At 36.8% G+C, this 20,167-nt stretch overlaps 1 protein-coding gene across 1 annotated transcript; it reads right to left on the bottom strand.

Annotated features, from left to right (window-relative positions):
• Nucleotides 1–1,543: 1,543 nt before the first annotated feature.
• On the bottom strand, nucleotides 1,544–19,960 carry LOC106090616 (inositol-3-phosphate synthase). The gene is made up of 4 exons (XM_013256879.2): nucleotides 19,489–19,960; nucleotides 3,205–4,146; nucleotides 2,671–3,138; nucleotides 1,544–2,600 (listed from the first exon to the last, which is right to left on the bottom strand). The coding sequence occupies exons 1-4, from the start codon at nucleotides 19,615–19,617 to the stop codon at nucleotides 2,466–2,468; spliced, it is 1,674 nt and encodes a 557-aa protein (XP_013112333.2). The 5' UTR covers nucleotides 19,618–19,960; the 3' UTR covers nucleotides 1,544–2,465.
• Nucleotides 19,961–20,167: the final 207 nt, after the last annotated feature.

Consider the following 20,167-nt stretch of genomic DNA (forward strand, 5'->3'; position numbering starts at 1 on the left):
GATTTTTTCCATAGAAATCTTTGAAGTATTGATTCAACCAGCACCATTGCGGAAAGAGCTTTACTTCACGAGTCCAATGATGTTGTCAGAATTTCGAATTTCGAAAATTTAAGAAAGTTACAGCAATTTCGAATTGACATAGATTCGGGTTGCATTTTTTGGATACCAATTACGCGATTTTGTGCCTATTTTTTGAAGAAAACACTCGGGAATAGAGCAAAACCACATTTTTTGCCTCAAACTTCACTTCTGTATACTTAACTCAAAAAAAATTTTCGCATCAAAATTTTGAAAATTTTCGGAAGGTTACCCCCTTTGCTAAAAATAATGCAAAAAAATAAAATGTTAAATTTTAAGGAAGTTTGCTTATTTTACGATTCGTGTTCGAATTTCGAACTGCGGAATGCTGAAAATTTGTCTTAATTCGAATAAATGAAGGAGTTACAGCGTTTTCGAACTTAAAAGTGACCTTGAAATTTTTAGGCCTAAAATAAATCGATTTTTACGATTTTTTCCATAGAAATCTTTGAAGTATTGATTCAACCAGCACCATTGCGGAAAGAGCTTTACTTCACGAGTCCAATGATGTTGTCAGAGTTTCGAAGTTCGAAAATCTAAGAAAGTTACAGCAATTTCGAATTGACATAGATTCGGGGTGCATTTTTTTGGATACCAATTACGCGATTTTGTGCCTATTTTTTGAAGAAAACACTCGGGAATAGAGCAAAACCACATTTTTTGCCTCAAACTTCACTTCTGTATACTTAACTCAAAAAAAATTTTCGCATCAAAATTTTGAAAATTTTCGGAAGGTTACCCCCTTTGCTAAAAATAATGCAAAAAAATAAAATGTTAAATTTTAAGGAAGTTTGCTTATTTTACGATTCGTGTTCGAATTTCGAACTGCGGAATGCTGGAAATTTGTCTTAATTCGAATAAATGAAGGAGTTACAGCGTTTTCGAACTTAAAAGTGACCTTGAAATTTTTAGGCCCAAAATAAATCGATTTTTTCCATAGAAATCTTTGAAGTATTGATTCAACCAGCACCATTGCGGAAAGAGCTTTACTTCACGAGTCCAATGATGTTGTCAGAATTTCGAATTTCGAAAATCTAAGAAAGTTACAGCAATTTCGAATTGACATAGATTCGGGGTGCATTTTTTTGGATACCAATTACGCGATTTTGTGCCTATTTTTTGAAGAAAACACTCGGGAATAGAGCAAAACCACATTTTTTTGCCCCAAGCGTCACTTCTGTATACTCAAATCAAATCGCATCAAAATTTTGAAAATTTGGGAAGGTTACCCCCTTTGCTAAAAATTATGCAAAAAATAAAATGTTAAATTTTGAGAAAGTTTTTTTATTTTGCGATTCGTGTTCAAATTTGGAACTGCGGAAGTCTGGAAAACAATCTTAAATGGTCTCAGAGGATCGAGACGCTTGAAAATATGTACAGAGTTTGGCTAATAGCCAACTACATACGAAAGTAAATTGTATACTTATCCCACAAATTTCCCCTTTCAAAAAGTTTTTACTCTCCATACTTTTAACATTGAAAATATATCGTTTATTTTTCAAATAAAAAATATTTAAAATATGTCATAATTTTGTATATATGCATTTCTATAGTACATACATTAAGAAAAACTTATGAAACAAAAAAATCAATAAACTTATTTAAGATTATAGGGTAGCTAAAGGAATTGTTTAAAAATCGAAAGAAACTTTGGAAAAATGGCCAAGGGCCATAGATGTACGTCGACCATCATTAAATCATTTTGAAAATTTTAAACTGAAAATTCTGCTATACACAATGGCTAACAGTTAATAGGTTACAAACTTAGCGCTTTCACTTAATTCTAGTTTTAAGGGTAGTATGGGAAGGGGTTTGGGATAGAAACAACTCTAATGAAATCAGGCCTCCAGGTAGTAATGAAATAAAGCATGAAACCATTATGCTGGATACACCAAATTTTTCTGCCCCTATGCCTCAATTGAGTCTTTCATGAGCAAATTTGCGTTTCCAAGTCTTTATTAAGAATAGGCGCGCCGAAAATTTTGGTCTTCATAATGATCTGTTGATCTTTCCTTCAAGCAGTGTATTCATCTTTTGCTCTTTTCTTCAGTCAGTGTACTACTTTATAGTACTTTTGGATGTATCTCTGTTTTTGGAGCCTTTATTTCGCATTTCATGCTTCAGTTTTATTTTATTACATAGTTTTTAACATTTCCCTTGGGGTGTTTTTTTTCTAAGAGCCAAATCGACGGCTGGGTTTTACACCGTACCCAAATACATGCAAAATTTTTTCAAGTGCCACCTAATGTTCAGTCACTTTCAAGTCATAGGCGGTACTGGGGTTTTGTGTTTGAGACTTTCACTACATCTCACAACTCGGTTTTTCTTAGTTTCTAAATAAAATTTGTATACTTAGTGGGATTTTAGACAATATTTAATAAGTTTAGTTAATGTACGCCATTACTAACACCATTGGCAGCATGACCATTGGCTTCCAGTTTTCCATTTCCTATGGCTTTGCCACAAGCAGCGGTTTTTAGTTTTTTGGTGGGTGGCTCATTGGTAATGCTGGAGAAATCAAACTGGAAAAAATAAATTTATGAAAAAAACGATGTATAAGTTTCTCTTCCTCCTCTCTTCTCTTCAACTCACTCTTTGTTCCAAAGTCATGTGGGAATTTGGCGGTAGACCAATGCAGCCTCTCAATAAATTTTCAATGGCTGCACGTTGGCGGAACAGTGAATTAACCACTTGCGAGCCACGTGGCACCAAGGGAGCCTTACACAAATAACTCAGCAAAGAGAGTACTGGTTTAAATGATACCCAGTTGGAACTAACATTTGTGTTGTCCTTGATTTGCACACGTGAGCAGAATTCTCCCAATATAACCAAATCCAAGATCAAGGGTGAGGCCAACAAAGAATCCTCACAGGTATTGTGTATGACAAGTGTGTTGTGGCCTCCCATCATGATTTCCGAGGTGTACTCATCCATGGCCCGTTTGCTGTCGCCCACATAGGGCACATACTTAATGACCACCACATGATCGGGATGTTCTTTGGGTTCATATAAAACACTGTTGGACTCCACCATATCATCCACAACATTACTTTTGGAGATCTGAAACCAAAAAAGCCAAAAAGAGGTAAAAAAATAGTAAACATTTTGTATTTTTCTCCAACTCACCTCCTTTGAACGGAACTGCTGGGGAGCCGATAGATTTTTGCCATCATTGTTACCCAAATGATTGTAGCTTACTATAGAGACAGGTTTTATGCCAGCACCCACCAGAAAATCCACCAACACTGATTTCAATTTAGTCTGACCCGATTTAAAATCATCTCCTGCTATAAACACCCCCTTGTGTTCAGCCAATTCAATCAAACCGGGCACAAAGGTATTCTGTGGCGAACCATTGATGTAGGTACAACCTTCGGCAATACTGGACATAGCAAATATGGTGGAGGGTGAAATTTCCGATTTGTTAGCCTTCAGCGAAGACTCCAATTCCTGCATGGTCATATTCAGTCCCGGTTTGACATCACTGAAACGTTCAGTGTTAGCAGTCCACAATACAAGCACTGTATCCAGATTTTGTTGACTCTTAAAATCTTGTATATCCTTGCGAATTTGTTCATACTGTTCATATCTGGTGCCCTTTATCAAATTGTCAGCTCGATCCGATTGATTTGCAGCAATAAAGTCGGGATCATATATCGATGGTCTGGGTTTCATAGCACTCAAATCGGCATATAATTGGTCTTGCAACTCCACATCTAGCACCTGGGCACGTTTCATGGACTCACCAATGTTCAATGAACTGATATCCCAACCGTCAACAATAATATCATCTGGATTAACCATGGGCACCAGATCCTTCATGGGTGCATAGACATCTTTGCCTTCTTCATCGGATCCTATGAGAATAGTCGATGCTTGGGTGATGGAACCAAACCAGTTGGCCTTCTGAATACCGGTGCGTTTGCGCCATTGCAATTGACGACGATTGGCCTCCAAGGCGGCAGTCAAAGTGGAACCATTGTTGCCACCCCAACCGACAAGCATTAAACCCAATTTGGGTACGCGTCTGTCGGTGCGAATTTTCAAATTGGATGTTTCAGGGAAAACCTGCAAGAAATATGAAGAAAACAGAAACTTCTTAGAATGATATGAAGAGAAGTTTAGGAAAATAAAGAAAACAAGAATTTCCTACATCATAGATCTAGGGACGATAGAGTTTAGAGCAGGTGATATACGCATATTCAAATATAACCACATTTATATACAACCCTTGGTGGAGAAATGGCTAGCACCCGCTTAATCCACCTAATGGAGCATCTAATTGAGTCCCATGTCAAAATCATTCCGCACCGGCAATGTATTTGTTGAGACCTCTTAGAACAACTTTTGCAATGAACATATGCGACCAGTACGCCAAAGACAAGCCCTTTCTAGCATACTCATCCACCATGCACCTCCATCTCTCCTTTCTTCAGAGAATTTTCCATTGTGGTATCGTAATAGCACAACCCTCTACCTCGTTCGCCTCTCTCCAACAAACTGCAGATATTAAGTGGATCCACAATCCCAATTCCGCTCCCAACTACATATTGGAGCCATACGTGAAGATAATCATCCTCAGACACAGTGTCCACCTACACATCTTTCATCGACGCATATCTAAATATGATGACATGTGAAATCACCAGGCAGCTCCACCTTCCCTTCCTCAAATTCAAGGTTCGGCGCTCAAGGTCCCCTCAGAGAATTTTCCATTGCGGTATTGAAAAACACAGATCCTCCATCTATACACTCGTCCGGTGATCTCAATGATCTGCCTATATTAAATGGATTTCCAATACCGCCCCCGACTACATCTTGGACCCGTGAATATCAGATACAGTATCCGCCGACTCAACTTTCCCGTTGGAAATGTTTATTTTGACGATAAGGTCAAGTTGTATGAGACCCAGCCGAAGCAGTGATTTTGGCCGAGGAAGGTGATTAGCTTCGCCCGGCCAACCCTGACGCCACAAGGATAAGTGAACTTAACGAACGGATTGATAGGTTGTTCAAAGCTCACAAACGCAAAATATGCTTGAAGCAAGTCGAAAAGTGCAAAAACAGGCTCTAGAGCAGAAAAATTGTGGTCAACAAAACGATCGCTCAACAACCCATCAGGGATCATATGCCAGGTAGCAATTGCCTTGAATGGACAACCCATACCAGACTCAAAACGGAGCACACAATTGGAGCCAATGCGAGAAGGAGCACCCTAAGAAAGTGTGTAATATTTTTTTTTAGGATAACTATTGAAAAGAAAGTAGAATTAAGGTACCGTTATTAATGTATTGTATATAAGGGTGAAATTTTGTAATAAAGATTAATCAAGTCGAAGTATTGGTTGACCAAAAACTATCCAGCATTTTCACTTGCATTAATTAATGTACAAAACCTTTCTAGGCACTGTTGAGTGACAGCAAATAACCCAACAACTTTTCTGCCAGTGGCGTTTTTAAACGCCGTCAAGCATAGATAGGCAAATCCTGAATCTAGCAGAGATTTAGAGGGTACTTTCACCACGAGGTTGATTTCAGAGAGAAGAGTGGACTAGGAAGACAAAAGAAGGATCAATATACTTGCAATGTGTGGCTACAACAAGAGGCCCTTGTAAGCTTTCTCTGAGCTTCTTTAAATAAGTGGACCAAACCCGTTCTCAACCCACACGCAACCTTGGTGATACAGTCCCGAATATAGACATCAAGGTGCTGAATGTCAGCTCCGCTTCCAAACTGCCTGCGGTGTTGAATAAGCGGCAGAGTGATTTTGTCTCTCGATTTGAGAAGTTTCAAAGACTGTTCCTGTCTTCGAAACTTCTCAAATCGAGTCCTGCTTTCTACAACTTTCCTCCATACCACTGCCTCATATGTCAGCACTGATCGTTAGTTGGCCGTACCGTTTTTACCGAGCGTTATATTGGCGGCATAATTTCGAGCATGAACTTCTACTTAACTAAATTTCTTTTCTCCTTTTTATACTCACCACCACAGGATGGGGGTATAATAATCTAGTCATTCCGTTTGTAGCACCTCGAAATATTGATCTGCTACTTTATAGGGTCAAGTATATATATTCTTGATCGTCTTGATATTCTAAACAGGTCGAACCGATCCCAGGATATTAAGATTAAGATTTGGATATAGACCCCATATAAACCGATTCCAGTATTTGACAGTCCGAGCCCATAGACGCCTCAAATGGGTTATAACAATTAAGATTTGGATATAGCCCCCATATAAACCGATCCCAGTATTTGACATGTTGAGCCCTTAGACGCCTCAATTTTCATTCGATTGGGCTGTAATGTGGCGCAAGGAATTCAGTTGTGACTTGCAACATTATGACTGAAATTGATATGAAACGATCTATAAACTGATACAGACGCCACATAAACTAAGCTCTGGATTTGACTTCTTGAGAAGTTCTAATTTTGATCCGATTTGGCTGAAACATGGCACAAAGACATCTGTTACGATTTTCAACATTCAATTTCGGTTTATAAACTGTTATAGCCCCCATATAAACCGATCACTGGATTTGACTTCTCGAAACCATAGATGCCTCAAATTTCATTCGATTTGGCTGAAATTTACCCCAAGCCGTTGCTGCGACTTCCAACATCCGTGTCGAGTATGATCCGAATCGATCTATAAACTGTTATATCCCCCATATAAACCGATCCCTGGATTTGACTTCTTAAGCCCCTAGCAATCCCAGTTTTCATCCGATTTGGCATAAACTTAGCATAAAGACTTCCGTTACAACTTCCAACATCATTTCCGAATATAATCCGAATCGGTCTATAAACTGCTATAGCCCCCACATAAACCGATTACTGAATTTGATTTCTAGAGCCCCAAGAAGTCCCAATTTTCATACAATTTGGCTGAAATTTGTTCCAAGAACTCCTGTTATGACTTTCAGTATTCGTGCCGATTATGATCCCAATCGGTACATAAACTATTGGGTTGCCCAAAAAGTAATTGCGGATTTTTAAAAGAAAGTCAACGCATTTTTAATAAAACTTAGAAAGAACTTTAATCAAATATACTTTTTTACACTTTTTTTTTCTAAAGCAAGCTAAAAGTAACAGCTGATAACTGACAGAGGAAAGAATGCAATTACAGTGTCACAAGCTGTGAAAAATATGAAAAATCCGCAATTATTTTTTGGGCAACCCAATAATATATCCCCTACATAAACCGATCTTGTATTGGACTTCTTGAGCCCCTAGAAGTCCCAATTTCCATCCGATTTAGCGGAAACTTGGCACAAAGCCTTCTGTTACGACTTCCAACATCCGTGCCAAGTATGATCCGAATCGGTTTTTAGCCCCCATATAAACCGATCCCCAGTTTTGACTTCTTAAAACCATAGAGGCCTCAATCTTATCTAACAAGTGGTGTCGCTAAGAGGCACTCCGTTAGGACTCGGCATAAAAAAGGAGGACCCTTATCATTGAGCTTAAACTTTAATAGGACTGCACTCATTAATATGAGAGAAGTATCCCCTGTTCCTTAATGGGATGTTACCTGAGATATGTGGAAACAGGTTCCTAAAATCGCTTGCTGCTTAGCATAAAATGTTTTGGAAAGATCTAATAAGACTGTAAAGTAAAAAAGTCTATTTTCAATTTCCTACGTATGACGATTTAGCGACAACCACAGTATAAAATGTTTGCTGGGTTGTGTATGTAGAATATTTTCGCTGTCTACATACTTTTGGGCCACCGTAGCGCAGAGGTAAACATGTCCGCCTATGACGTTGAACGAATCCTGGCGAGATCATCAGAAAAAATTTTCTGCGGTGGTCTTCCGCTCCTAATGCTGGCAACATTTGTGAGGTACTATGCCATGTAAAACTTCTCTCCAAAGAGGTATCGCACTGCGGCACGCCGTTCGGACTCGGCTATAAAAAGGAGGCCCCTTACCATTGAGCTTAAACTTGAATCGGACTGCACTCATTGATATGCGAAAAGTTTGCTCCTGTTCCTTAGTGGAATGTTCATGGGCAAAATTTGTTTTGTTTTGTACATACTTTTGGGCACAGTGGTCAATATATACTACAGTCTTGTGTCACCCGACACACGCCCCTTCCAGTGTCATCAATAATTCCGTGAGATTATTCCAAACCAGCATATACATGCCATTAATATTTATTATCAAATGAATTATTTTCTGTCTTAACGTACCTTTTTATCTATTTTGTTAATCATTCGAGGGTCTACCTTTGATTGGTGTCTGGCAGATAAAAGCTACGTGTTCCATAACATATGGAGAGACAGTGTCACTTGGATCTAATGAAATTTAACACCTGCCAAAAACTTGTTATAAATAGCACAGGGGATTTGATTGGCAATTTATTTTTATTTTAAATAATATAAAGTCATTTGTTATGGACAATGACTATCATTCATCTAGAATTATTGCCTTATGGTTTTTGTGTGTTATTTGTTGTAAAACTAATCTCTTATTTACCAAAAATTCAGATATTGGAAATGTGCTAGCAATAAGATAAGGAAAATCGCAAAAAAAAATTACAATTTTTGCATAAGAACACGAATTGCAAATTTTCCCATGAACATTCCATTAAGAAACTGGGGTAAACTTCTTACAAATCAATGAGTACTGTTCGTTTAAATTTTAAGCTCAATGATAAGGGACGTCCTTTTTATAGACGAGTCCGAACGGCGTGCGGCAGTGCGACACCTCTTTGGTGAGAAGTTTTTACATGGCAAAGTATCCCACAAATGTCGCCTACATAAGAAGGGGATGGATTCGAACCCTGGCGTTCAGCGTCATAGACGGATATGGTAACCTCTGCGCTACGGTGGCCTCCGCATAGGAACACGAATATGTACACAAAAAAGATTACACGAAGCTCAACAAGGATTTTGGTAATGATTGCCAGCCATAGAAGCGAATCTTGCACTGAAAAAACTTTTTCCTAATTTTAAAGTTTAGAGCCAAAGATTAGCAAACTTCATTTTTAGATGAACATTCCCTTTATTGAAAAAAATGTCCTTAATATTAAGGATTTTTTTATTTCAAATGGTATGTTAATAAATCCTTAAATTTGCGTCTTGTTACTAAAGATAAAAATCTAAAATGAAGGTCAAAATATCGTTGAAGTAAGGAAATTAACCTTGGGACAAGACAACAGTGAACCGTAGTTAAAGACGCAAAATAGGCTTACAAAAAGGAGCGTCTTTAAATGTTTAACTTTTTATACCCTCCACCATAGGATGGGGTCATTCTGTTTGTAACACCTCGAAATATCTGAGACCCCAGAAAGTATATATATATTCTTGATTGTCATGTCATTTTAAGTCGATCTAGCCATGCCCGTCCGTCAAAGCACGCTAACTTTCGAAGGAGTAAAGCTAGCCGGTTTTGGTATTGTAAATGGCCAAATTGGTCCATGTTTTGATATAGCTGCCATATAAACCGATCTTGGGTCTTGGCTTCTTGAGTCTCTAGAGGGCGCAATTCTCGTCCGATTTGACTGAAATTTTGCACGTGGTGTTTTGGTGTCACTTCCAACAACTGTGTTAAGTATGATCCAAATCGGTTCATAATCTAGTATAGCTGTCATATAAACCCATCTTGGATCTTGATTTCTTGAACCAATAGAGCACGCAATTCTCATCCGATTTGATTAAAATGTTGCATGAGGTGTTTTATTATGACTTCCAACAACTGTGTTAAGAATGGCGCAAATCGGTACATAACCTGATATAGCTGCCATATAAACCGATCTTGGGTCTTGAAATCTTGAGCCTCTAGAGGGCGCAATTCTCGTCCGATTTGACTGAAATTTTTCACGAGTGTATTGGTATCACTTCAAACAACTGTGTTAAGTATGATCCAAATCGGTTCATAATCTAGTATAGCTGTCATATAAACCCATCTTGGATCTTGATTTCTTGAACCAATAGAGCACGCAATTCTCATCCGATTTGATTAAAATGTTGCATGAGGTGTTTTATTATGACTTCCAACAACTGTGTTAAGAATGGCGCAAATCGGTACATAACCTGATATAGCTGCCATATAAACCAATCTGGGATCTTGACTTCTTGAGCCTCTAGAGGGCGCAATTCTCATCCGATTTGGCAGAAATTTTGTACAACGGTTTCTCTCAACATACGTGTCTAATATGGTCTGAATCGATCAATAGCTTGATATAGCTCCCATATAAACCTATCTCCCGATTTTGCTTCTTGAGCCCCTACAAGGCGCAATTGTTATCCGAATGTACTGAAATATTACACAATGATCTCTACAATGTTCAGCATTCATTTATGATCTCAATCGGACTACAACTTGATATAGCTCCAATAGCATTACAGTTCTAATTCAATATTCTTTGTTTGCCTAAAAAGAGATACGGCGCATAGAACCCGACAAATGAGATCCATGGTGAAGGGTATATAAGATTCGGCCCGGCCGAACTTAGCACGCTCTTACTTGTTACTTGTTAAACTTAACTACTATTAATCCCCACAAGCAATTAATATTCAATAATATTAGACATATAGGTCAATCCATCAACTACTTTGAACAATAAGCATATTTCCCCTTAACTTTTAAAAAATTGTTGCTAAGCACTTTTTTGAGTAGTTCGTTGAACTTTCAATTTTAAATTCTGAACGTGTAAAACTCGTAAAAGCAATGTGGAAAAACATACCAATTGGGTTGTATGATATCCAAAACATATGCCAAATGTGTCAGCCATTCTGATGGACTAAACAACTGGAATATGAATTGATTTTTTTTTTTTATTTTCTTCATCTTTGATATTTGAAACGATATGAAATTTAAAAAAAAAAAACCAGTGGCTTATAAGAATTTGTAGTTTGATTTCAATTCAGATCAAGCTCAGAATTTAAATTATCTGTTATCTTACACTAACAAAATACGAATATCACTGTGGAATTTTTTTGGCATAAATGAATAATAAAAGCCAACATCTTTAATGATTCCAGACTAGCCTGGTTTGGTATGGTGTTTCTTCTTAAATGAGAGCAAGTGTTTGTAAAAAAAGTGTTGAAAACAACTGACCTACACCAAAGAGATTTAAAAAAGAGACAATTTTGTTCGTTCGATTTAAAAGAGTAAAGTCCAGTTTAAAATTAAGTTTTTTTAATTATGTTAATAAGAAAGGCAAGTTATAACCAAATTAATGACCATTGCCTTAGAAACCCACAATTTCACAATTTGGCATTTGTTTCTTTATACACTGAATTGCTAAGTTTAAAGATTGGAGGCAAATATGACGAACATGCCCCATTTTCCAATATATTTAAAAAACAATTCCTTTGGCTAAAGATGTTTTACTTGATATAAAAGAATTGTTATTTGAAAAGGTAGTTTAATATATTCTTCAATTTCTTTTTCTTCTTATATATAAAAGAATTTTACTTGATATCAAAGAAATGTTATCTTAAAATGTAGTAAAGTTGGTAGTAAATCTTAAAATCTTTGAATGAAGATTCAAATATCGTTTAATGTTAGGAAATTAACTTTGGTGTAAGTACAACGTTGTATCTTAGTTAAAGATACAAAAATGTTTTAATTTTAAAAACAATGAAAAAAGGCATTAAGTTCGGGCGGGCCGAACTTTGGATATTCACCACCTCAGTTATATATGTAAACCACATTTCGTCATAATTCGATGAAAAATTCATAATTTATGCACCCATAGCAGCTATATCGAAATATGGACCGATTTGGACCAAATTCGGCACGGACATTGAGTGGTCTAATAAATAGAAGTCACTGTTCAATTTGGTAAAACAAAATATCGGCCTTTTGGCGGCCGATGGTCAGATATAGAGCGATCTGAACCATATAGGAAAATGGATTTCGAAAAGCCTAACATAAGTTACTGTGTCAAATGTCAGCGAAATCGGATAATAAATGCGCCTTTTATGGCGCCAAGACTTTAAATCGAGAGATCGGTCTATATGACAGTTATATCCAAAACTCGACTGATCTGGGTCAAATTAAAAAACGTTGTCGAAGGACCTAACACAACTCATTGGCTTAAAGTTCAGCGAAATCGGACAATAAATGCGATATTTATTGGCCTAAGACCCTGAGTCGGAAAATCGGTATATACCGCAGCTATATCCAAATCTGAACCAAATTGCAAAAAAGATGTCGAAAGGCCTAACACAATTCACTGTCCCAAATTCCGGCGAAATCGGACAATAAATGCACCTTTTTTAAGCCCAAGACCTTGGTCTATATGGCAGCTTTATACAAATCTGGACCGATCTGGGCCAAATTGAAGAATAATGTCGAGTGGGCTAACACAACTCACTGTCCGAAATTTCAGCGAAATCGGATAATTAGTGCTGCTTTTATGGCCCTTCGACATTAAACCGACAGATCGGTCCATATGGCAGCTATATCCAAATCTGAACCGATCTGGACCAAATTAAAGAAGATTGTCGAGTGGTCTAACACAACTCACTGCACTAAATTTCAGCAAAATCGGATAATAAATGTGCCTTTTATGGGGCATTACATTAAATCGGCAGATCGCTTTATATGGGGTCTATATCAAGATATAGTCCGATACAGCCCATCTTCGAAGCTCAATATCTCTATTTTTAAAGACTGTAACGTAATTTCAACAGATGGACCGACGGGCATGGCTAGATCGTCTGAGATTTTTGCAACGTTCACCACCATAGAATGGGGGTATACTAATCTAGTCATTCCGTTTGAAACACCTCGAAATGTTAATCTGCGACCCCATAAAATATATATATTCTGGATCCTCTCGACATTCTGATTCGATCTAGCCAAGTCCGTCCGTCCGTCTGTCGAAATCACGACAGCGGTCGAACGCGTAAAGCTACCCGCTTAAAATTTTGCACAGATACTTAATATTGATGTAAAATGGGCCATAGCGGTTCAGATTTGAAAATATAACTCCCATATAAACCAATCTCCCGATTTGACTTCTTGAGCCCCTGGAAGCCACAATTTCTGTTCGATTTGGTCGAAATTTTGCATGTAGCGTTTTGTTATGCCTTCCAACATCTGTGTCAAGTACGGTCCAAATTGGTCTATAATCTGCTATAGCTCCCATATAAACCGATCTCCCGATTTGACTTCTTGAGCCACTGAAAGCCACAATTTTCATACGAGTTGGCTGAAATTTTGCACATTGCATTCGGTTATGACCTCCAACAACTGTGTCGAGTACGGTCCAAATCGGTCCATAACCTGGTCTGGCTGATAATTTTGCACATAGCATTCTGTTATGACCTCTAACAACTGTGTCGAGTACGGTCCAAATCGGTCCATAACATTGTGTAGCTCCCATATAAAACGATCTCCCGTTTTGACTTCTTGAGCCCCTGGAAGCCGCAATTTCTGTTCGATTTTATTGGTTTTAACTTTCAACATCTGTGCCAAGTACGGTCCAAATCGGTCTATATGTAGAATAAAATTATGCCCTTCAACTATATTTAGTTTGTATGAATTTTTAGCAGAATCCATGGTGGTGGGTTCCCAAGATTCGGCCCGGCCGAACTTAGCACGCTTTTACTTGCTTTCTATATTTTTGTAATGAATCCTATATAATATATTACCCATGAAGAAAAACTGCGAAGTATGTCGCAGTATGAAATTTTAAATCGCCAAGTCACTCTAATTGTTTTGTTAGGAAATGGAAGAATGTTTTTAATACCCTCACTTTAATTCCTAAGAATAATTTGCCGTATGTTTCGATTTTTACGCGCGTGTATTAAATAATAAAGTAAACATCAAGTCATCATCATTATTAGAGGAAAATATCATTATCATCGAATGAATACTCATCATAATCAGCCCATATGTAAGCAAAGCGTTTGGACCAAATAACATATATGTACATTAGAGTGGGTCACTTTGTATGAATGACAAAAACAACACACAAAGTGGTTATCGAAATCAGTGTATGATTCAAAGATTTTTGGGGCTTAAAATATATCTGTCGCTACTGTGGTATCGCAATGGTGAGGCTGAGAAAGTGAGTCTCTTAACTAGCCTAACCTAACCTTGCATGGATATTAGAATTCACAACAGAACATCACATGCAGACATTCAGAGAAATGGGATACAGGGTTTCCCCCGGTGGTTAGGCGCTCAAGAAATCAAATTGAAAATACGGCTTAAATTGAAACTGTATCAGGTTCAAAAATTCGGAGGACTCTTCTTTGCTTCTGGATCGTTATCAATGTCATTCAACATTTCCTCAGACATACCCTTGCAATTTTGAGCAAACTTTGCTGTCACACGTCAGTTTTATATCAAATTTTAGAAACAACTTCATGGAATGATGCAGCCTTTATACTAACATCATGTTAAATTTTTCTAATAGTCGACGATATCTCTATATATAAAAGAGTCGCGTGATTGACTGACGACTGATCACTGCCCAGCCCAAACGGCTGAAGGTAGAATGATTAAATTGTGCATGAATGCTGGTCTTGGATCGTTGGCGCAAGATAATGCGGGGTTTAGTGATATTCGTAGATTTAGTTCCTAAAAAGTACCAAATAGTATGCAAATGGTGATATTTTGGCCAATGCGTACCGAAAGGGTTAGAAGTATGAGGAATTATTTGCGCGCAAATTATAGAACGTCTCGAAAAAAAGCTAAATAAAGATCGAAAAATCGTACTGGTTGTGTGAGAAATAGTACATTTGGTGCCTCAATTGATACTATTTGATACTTTTTGGAAGTTGGGTACATTATTTCAACCTAAATTGGGTGAGTAAATGAGTTTTCGAAAATTTGTACATTTGGGTACTTAAAAGTACCAAAGAGGAAACGAAATAGGTTAACTTTGCACATGGCAAACGGGTGGGCGAACGGACTTCGGACTAGAACTTCAAAATTTGGCTTAAAATGAATCTTTTTGAAAAAGGAAAAAATGTTGAAAGTAGTAATGGAAACTAAAGAAAAGGTACGTTTAGTACCGGAATTGGTACCACTTGGTACTATTTTTACGAATTGTGTTAGAGCTCTAAAATTTGGCATGCAAGTGAGAGCTGGCAAACTATCGATTATCGCAACATTCGATATTTTCTATAGTTTTAATAATAAATATCGATACTATCGTTAATTTTCATTCTCCTATATTTCAAGCGAAATGAGAACTAAAAATCAGAAGATCGATTTTTATAGAAGCAATATCAAAGCACAGACCATATAATGTCAAGATTAATAATCAGTTGGAAGTAATGAGAGAAATCATTGTACAAAATGTTAACCTAATCGGATGAAAATTGCGCCCTCTATAGGCGCAATGTACAATATCTTAAAAGATACATTTAGTGTCACATCACTTATTTTTGTCTAATTTTAATTTTGGTAAAAATAATCGTTGTTCGAACAAACACACAATAAGTTGCACCATATAATAAATGTTGTAATCGCAATGTAATTATAGTGCTGTAATTGGTACTATTTGGTACTTTCTTTACACATTGAGCTAAAGTATTTGTAATTTGGGATACAACTATATCTTTACAAATACATATATAGGGCGAATAGAAAATTTTTTGAAATTCAATTCAAAATGGATACAATTACTAGAAGATTTATTTTTTAAATGTTCTTTCTTTACGGATTGAGCTAGAGCTCTTAAATTTGGGACACAGATACAGCTTGAGAGGAGTTTTTTTTTAAATCCATACATTTAGGTATTAAAATGACAAAATGGTACATTCTTTACGGATTGGTCTAAAGCGCTGAAAATTTGGATACAGTTTGACCTTGGCTGTATATAACCCATGGCATGCTATCCGATTAGGTAGCATGTTCGGATTGCCAGTTTGTGGATCGTGGGTTCGATTCCCATCAGACGCCTTTTTCTCAAAATCGGGATATAGTTACACCTTGACCTTGGGTGTAGCATCGGGGATAGCGTAGCGACCGGGGGGTAGTCCATATATATGTATACATATGTCCTTTATTAAACAAGTTGTATCAAGTTGTGGGAGACACCTCGAAACTTGGCGTCCAAGATTTTAGAATGAGCGCAGAAGATCGAGGCGCTTGGAACGCTATTCTACGTTCGGCTAGTGGAACAAATATTCTGTGATAGCCTATTAAAGTAAAGTAAATAAGTAGGTCCTTTATTTACAATTGGAATATATTATGTATACTACAAAAAAATATGACCAATAATAAAAAGTCCAGTGTCAGCAAACTCTCTCCATTATACTCTATCGTTGGCCAAAACCTTGGCTTAATTCCACCATATATTTATGGGTTGATTTCAAAGTTTTTTTCATACAGCGGATCCATGCGATTCTCGGGCTTCCGCTCCTTCGGTTCCAGTCTAGGAAATTTCTTTGCTATATCATAGCGCGGTCGGCGTAGTATTTAACCCAATCAAGTCTACTTTAATGTTGTAATGTTGCTGTCTCGACTTGAGTCGACATTACTTCAAAACTATTTTCTTCACTTTCTCACATTTCACTGGGTTTTGATGTGATAGATCTTTCATAACAAGCGTCATCATTCACATTTTCTAGACAGTTTTTAAAAAGCTTGTACCGCTGAGCGGAATTTTTTCGCAGAGAAGTTTAACATGGCTGAATAACACATAAATATTGCCAGCATTTGAGGGAGGTTAACCACCGCTTGATATACTTTATATCTCGTCACGACTTGAATTTATGATTTTAAAGGCAGACATGCCTAACCTAGTCTTCAAGGGACCTACAGGGATCACGCATAGCAAAAGTTTTTCCAGTATTTCAAATTTGTCTCAATATTCCACCTGTGTACAAATGTCATGTGTTGTCATTAGTTTAGCAGGAATTTTCATTTACTTTTCACACAAGCTGACAAATGCTTTACAGAAACAACACGCTCTTAATATACCAATAACGTAAGCATAGCACCCTTATAAGGCTTTAATAATTGCAAATTATTTATAAATTCCTTTCTTCATAAGTCTTAATATTCTACCCACGCAAATGGACATCATACGAGCTTAATAGCAAATCACTAACCATTTAATATGTAGTTGTTCACCCCACCAGACCAGACAAACATACTTGGCAACAACGTTTCTCATTTCCATAACTTCATGCATTCATACAAATAAACATAAATTCTAACAAGCGGCAATATGGAAAATAGCCGCAACAACAAGTGTTAACGAACGAACGCGCGAACAACCTCAACCCAGACCTAGTAACACTCTCTGGAATTGTTATATAACCTTGAACATGAACCATAATAGCGGCTGAATTCATCACACAATGCCCAGAGGATGTGGGTGAGAGAGAGAAAGAGAGAGAGAGATAGAGATAAAATGAATTCGATACACAAACATACATATACTTTGTAAACTGCATTTGCGGATATTGAGCAGTTGTTTTTGCATATCTCCTACGACTGGGGGCTTATTTTGCTTTTACAATGTAATTGTGTACGAGAGCTGCTGGTTATCAATCGTATGATTTGTTCATAACGCATGTGCGTTATAAAAGAGTCGCCGGTCTGAATGAAGTCGAATGAGAGGAGACGTTATATCGGTGTATGAGCTGGAATGTAATAAAATCAATGGTAGTAATTCCAACTGCGGGAACTTTTATCCCAATTTTTTGCTTTCGTTTGTTTTTACTTTCATTTTCTTTTACGTAGTGTACTCTAGAATATTCTTTGTTTGGTAATTACAATAAACATCAAAACATTCGACCACATGGGATTTAAAGTGGCATTTAATGAAACAACCGATATCTTTCCATGATGAAAAACAGTTTTTAGTCTGTCATCACCTAAGTTATCCAAATGACTTCTAAACTAAAAATATGGTGGTTAATTTTTTCCCAATTTGAACAGTATATAGTCTATTTGACAAGTGCATGGAAATAACATGCGACCGCAATCCGAGACATGTCAATAAAATTGTGACAGCTAATTAGAATGTGATTCGAAGAAACATAAGATAATTGAGAGGAAGTAATAGACTACGCCGCAGCAAAAATATGGTAGTCAAAAGTACATTCCGCCACCACGACATTCATAGGTCCCTGTGCCCGTCACCAGACCGAACAACGGAAACTCATATCGATCATGCTGTTTCATATATGTAAAGAAAGTTTTCATAATATTAATAATTTTTATTGCAAATTGCTATTTTGCAAATTTTACCCATGAACATTCCACTAAGGAACAGGGGCAAACTTCTCACCTAACAATAAGTGCAGTCCGATTTAAGTTTAAGCTCAATGATAAGGGGTCGCCTTTTTATAGCCGAGTCCAAACGCCGTGCCGCAGTGCTACACCTCTTTGGAGAGAAGTTTTACATGGCATAGTACCTCACAAATGTTGCCAGCATTAGGAGGTAAAAGCCACCACTGACAAATTTTTTCTGATGGTCTCGCCAGGATTCGAACCCTGGCGTTCAGCGTCATAGCCGGACATGCTAACCTCTGCGCTATGGTGGCCTCCACCGGAGCAGTCCATTATAATTTGTTAAAATTGACCACTGCGTGGCTTCAAGTTACATTATCTTAATAAAATGAAAAAGAGGATGTGATTGATTTTTTTTATATGCCTTTTCACATACTCTGCGTAATAGAAGAAGATGATCCAGCCAAAGTCCCCAACACCCTTTTAAAGTTTACTCATAGAGGAAAGAACGATATCTTCAAAAGGAAGATCAAATGAAGAGGAGAATATTGAAATTTGGTGTCAGAAATTATAGGAAAGAGGCACACAGCGGCTAAAGCTCTTGGATAATTTGCAAGCTCTCAATTACCAAACTTTTAAAGTTTTGATCGATCTCACGCACTCTCTCGCTCTCTTTTGCTGGCAAATAAATTACGCGTATAATTTCCAGTAAAAAGAGTACGCGAACACTCTTATTCTCACCCGATGCGCTCGCCAATTCATCGAAATCAGCTGATTTTGTAAAGGAAAAACAGCTGATTTCGAAAAATTCACGAACACATCCAGTGACAAAAAAGTTATTGGTTTAGGTTGCACTGTTATTTTATTTCTTCTCACTTATTTAAAATTATTACTTCTTATTTAATTTTACAGATTTTTATCAAAATATTTTTAATTTGATTTAATTTAAAATTGATTAATTTAAACTTTTTAACTATTTTTGAAAATTTTTTCAGATCTTATTGAAAAAAGAATCAGTTCATTCTTACCAGAAGACTTTATTTTTAATTTATAATTTTTTATGTAATTGTATATAAAGTTTTTGTGTATAAAATCATTTAAAGTGATGAAATCATTATTCTAATTAATATTTATTTAATCCAAAAATCAATTTTTTAGTGAAAATTTTCAGAAATCTTTTTTTAATTGCTATTCCTAGCCTTTGGTTCCTTCGACCTATTTTTATTGATTTTATATTATTTCCATTCACACATACCTGAATTTTTCCATTAGCCAATCGTTTGACATTTGAAGTCTGATAGGCATAATCGGTTTCAATATAATCCTCCGTAATTTGTACATTTGGTGAAATGACTTCTAAAGTTTCATTGGTGTTGGGTTTCATTTTTATTTTCTTCGTTTTCTTTTTTCAATAAGCAATACAACAATTTTTATAGGTACAACTTTTGTTTTTAAATCTTCAAGATTTCCTTAATTTTAAATCGAATTAACTTTTTTGGCCTCACTGTGTTTTAAAAGACAGTCTTATCCACAATAAAAAGGTTCTAATTTAATTTCCACCTTTTGCGTTTTACGCTTGGTATAAAAAATATAAAATTTTTCGCTAGTTATTTAACATTCATTTTTTTCACAACACACTCTTTCTTTGTTCCTTAAAATACCACTTTTTTGCCCACAAATTTAGCTGAGATGTTGACGGCTCCGTTGATTTCCAAACAGTTACTGGCCTGGAATGAATACACCACTATTTATGCTAAGCAGCATTCTAGTGAACACATCACACACACACACACACACACACACCTAAAGCCGACTAAATGAACCCAACACGTTATGTATCGTGATTGTTTTCACTTTTGGTTGTTGTTGCTGTGTTTAATAATACTTTTTCCCATCACCACCCGCAAGCAAATTGTGAATTGTTGTGTCCTTCT

The sequence above is a fragment of the Stomoxys calcitrans genome, chromosome 5 (genome assembly GCF_963082655.1).
Source record: "Stomoxys calcitrans chromosome 5, idStoCalc2.1, whole genome shotgun sequence".
In the NCBI taxonomy this organism is placed as follows: Eukaryota; Metazoa; Arthropoda; class Insecta; order Diptera; family Muscidae; genus Stomoxys; species Stomoxys calcitrans.

Coding starts and splice junctions, on each gene's coding strand:
- LOC106090616 (XM_013256879.2), bottom strand. CDS start 19,617: ATGAAACCCAACACCAATGAAACTTTAGAAGTCATTTCACCAAATGTA. Junction 3,139..3,204: donor AGCAGTTCCGTTCAAAGGAG/GTGAGTTGGAGA, acceptor TTTTGGTTTCAG/ATCTCCAAAAGTAATGTTGT. Junction 2,601..2,670: donor ACATGACTTTGGAACAAAGA/GTGAGTTGAAGA, acceptor TATTTTTTCCAG/TTTGATTTCTCCAGCATTAC.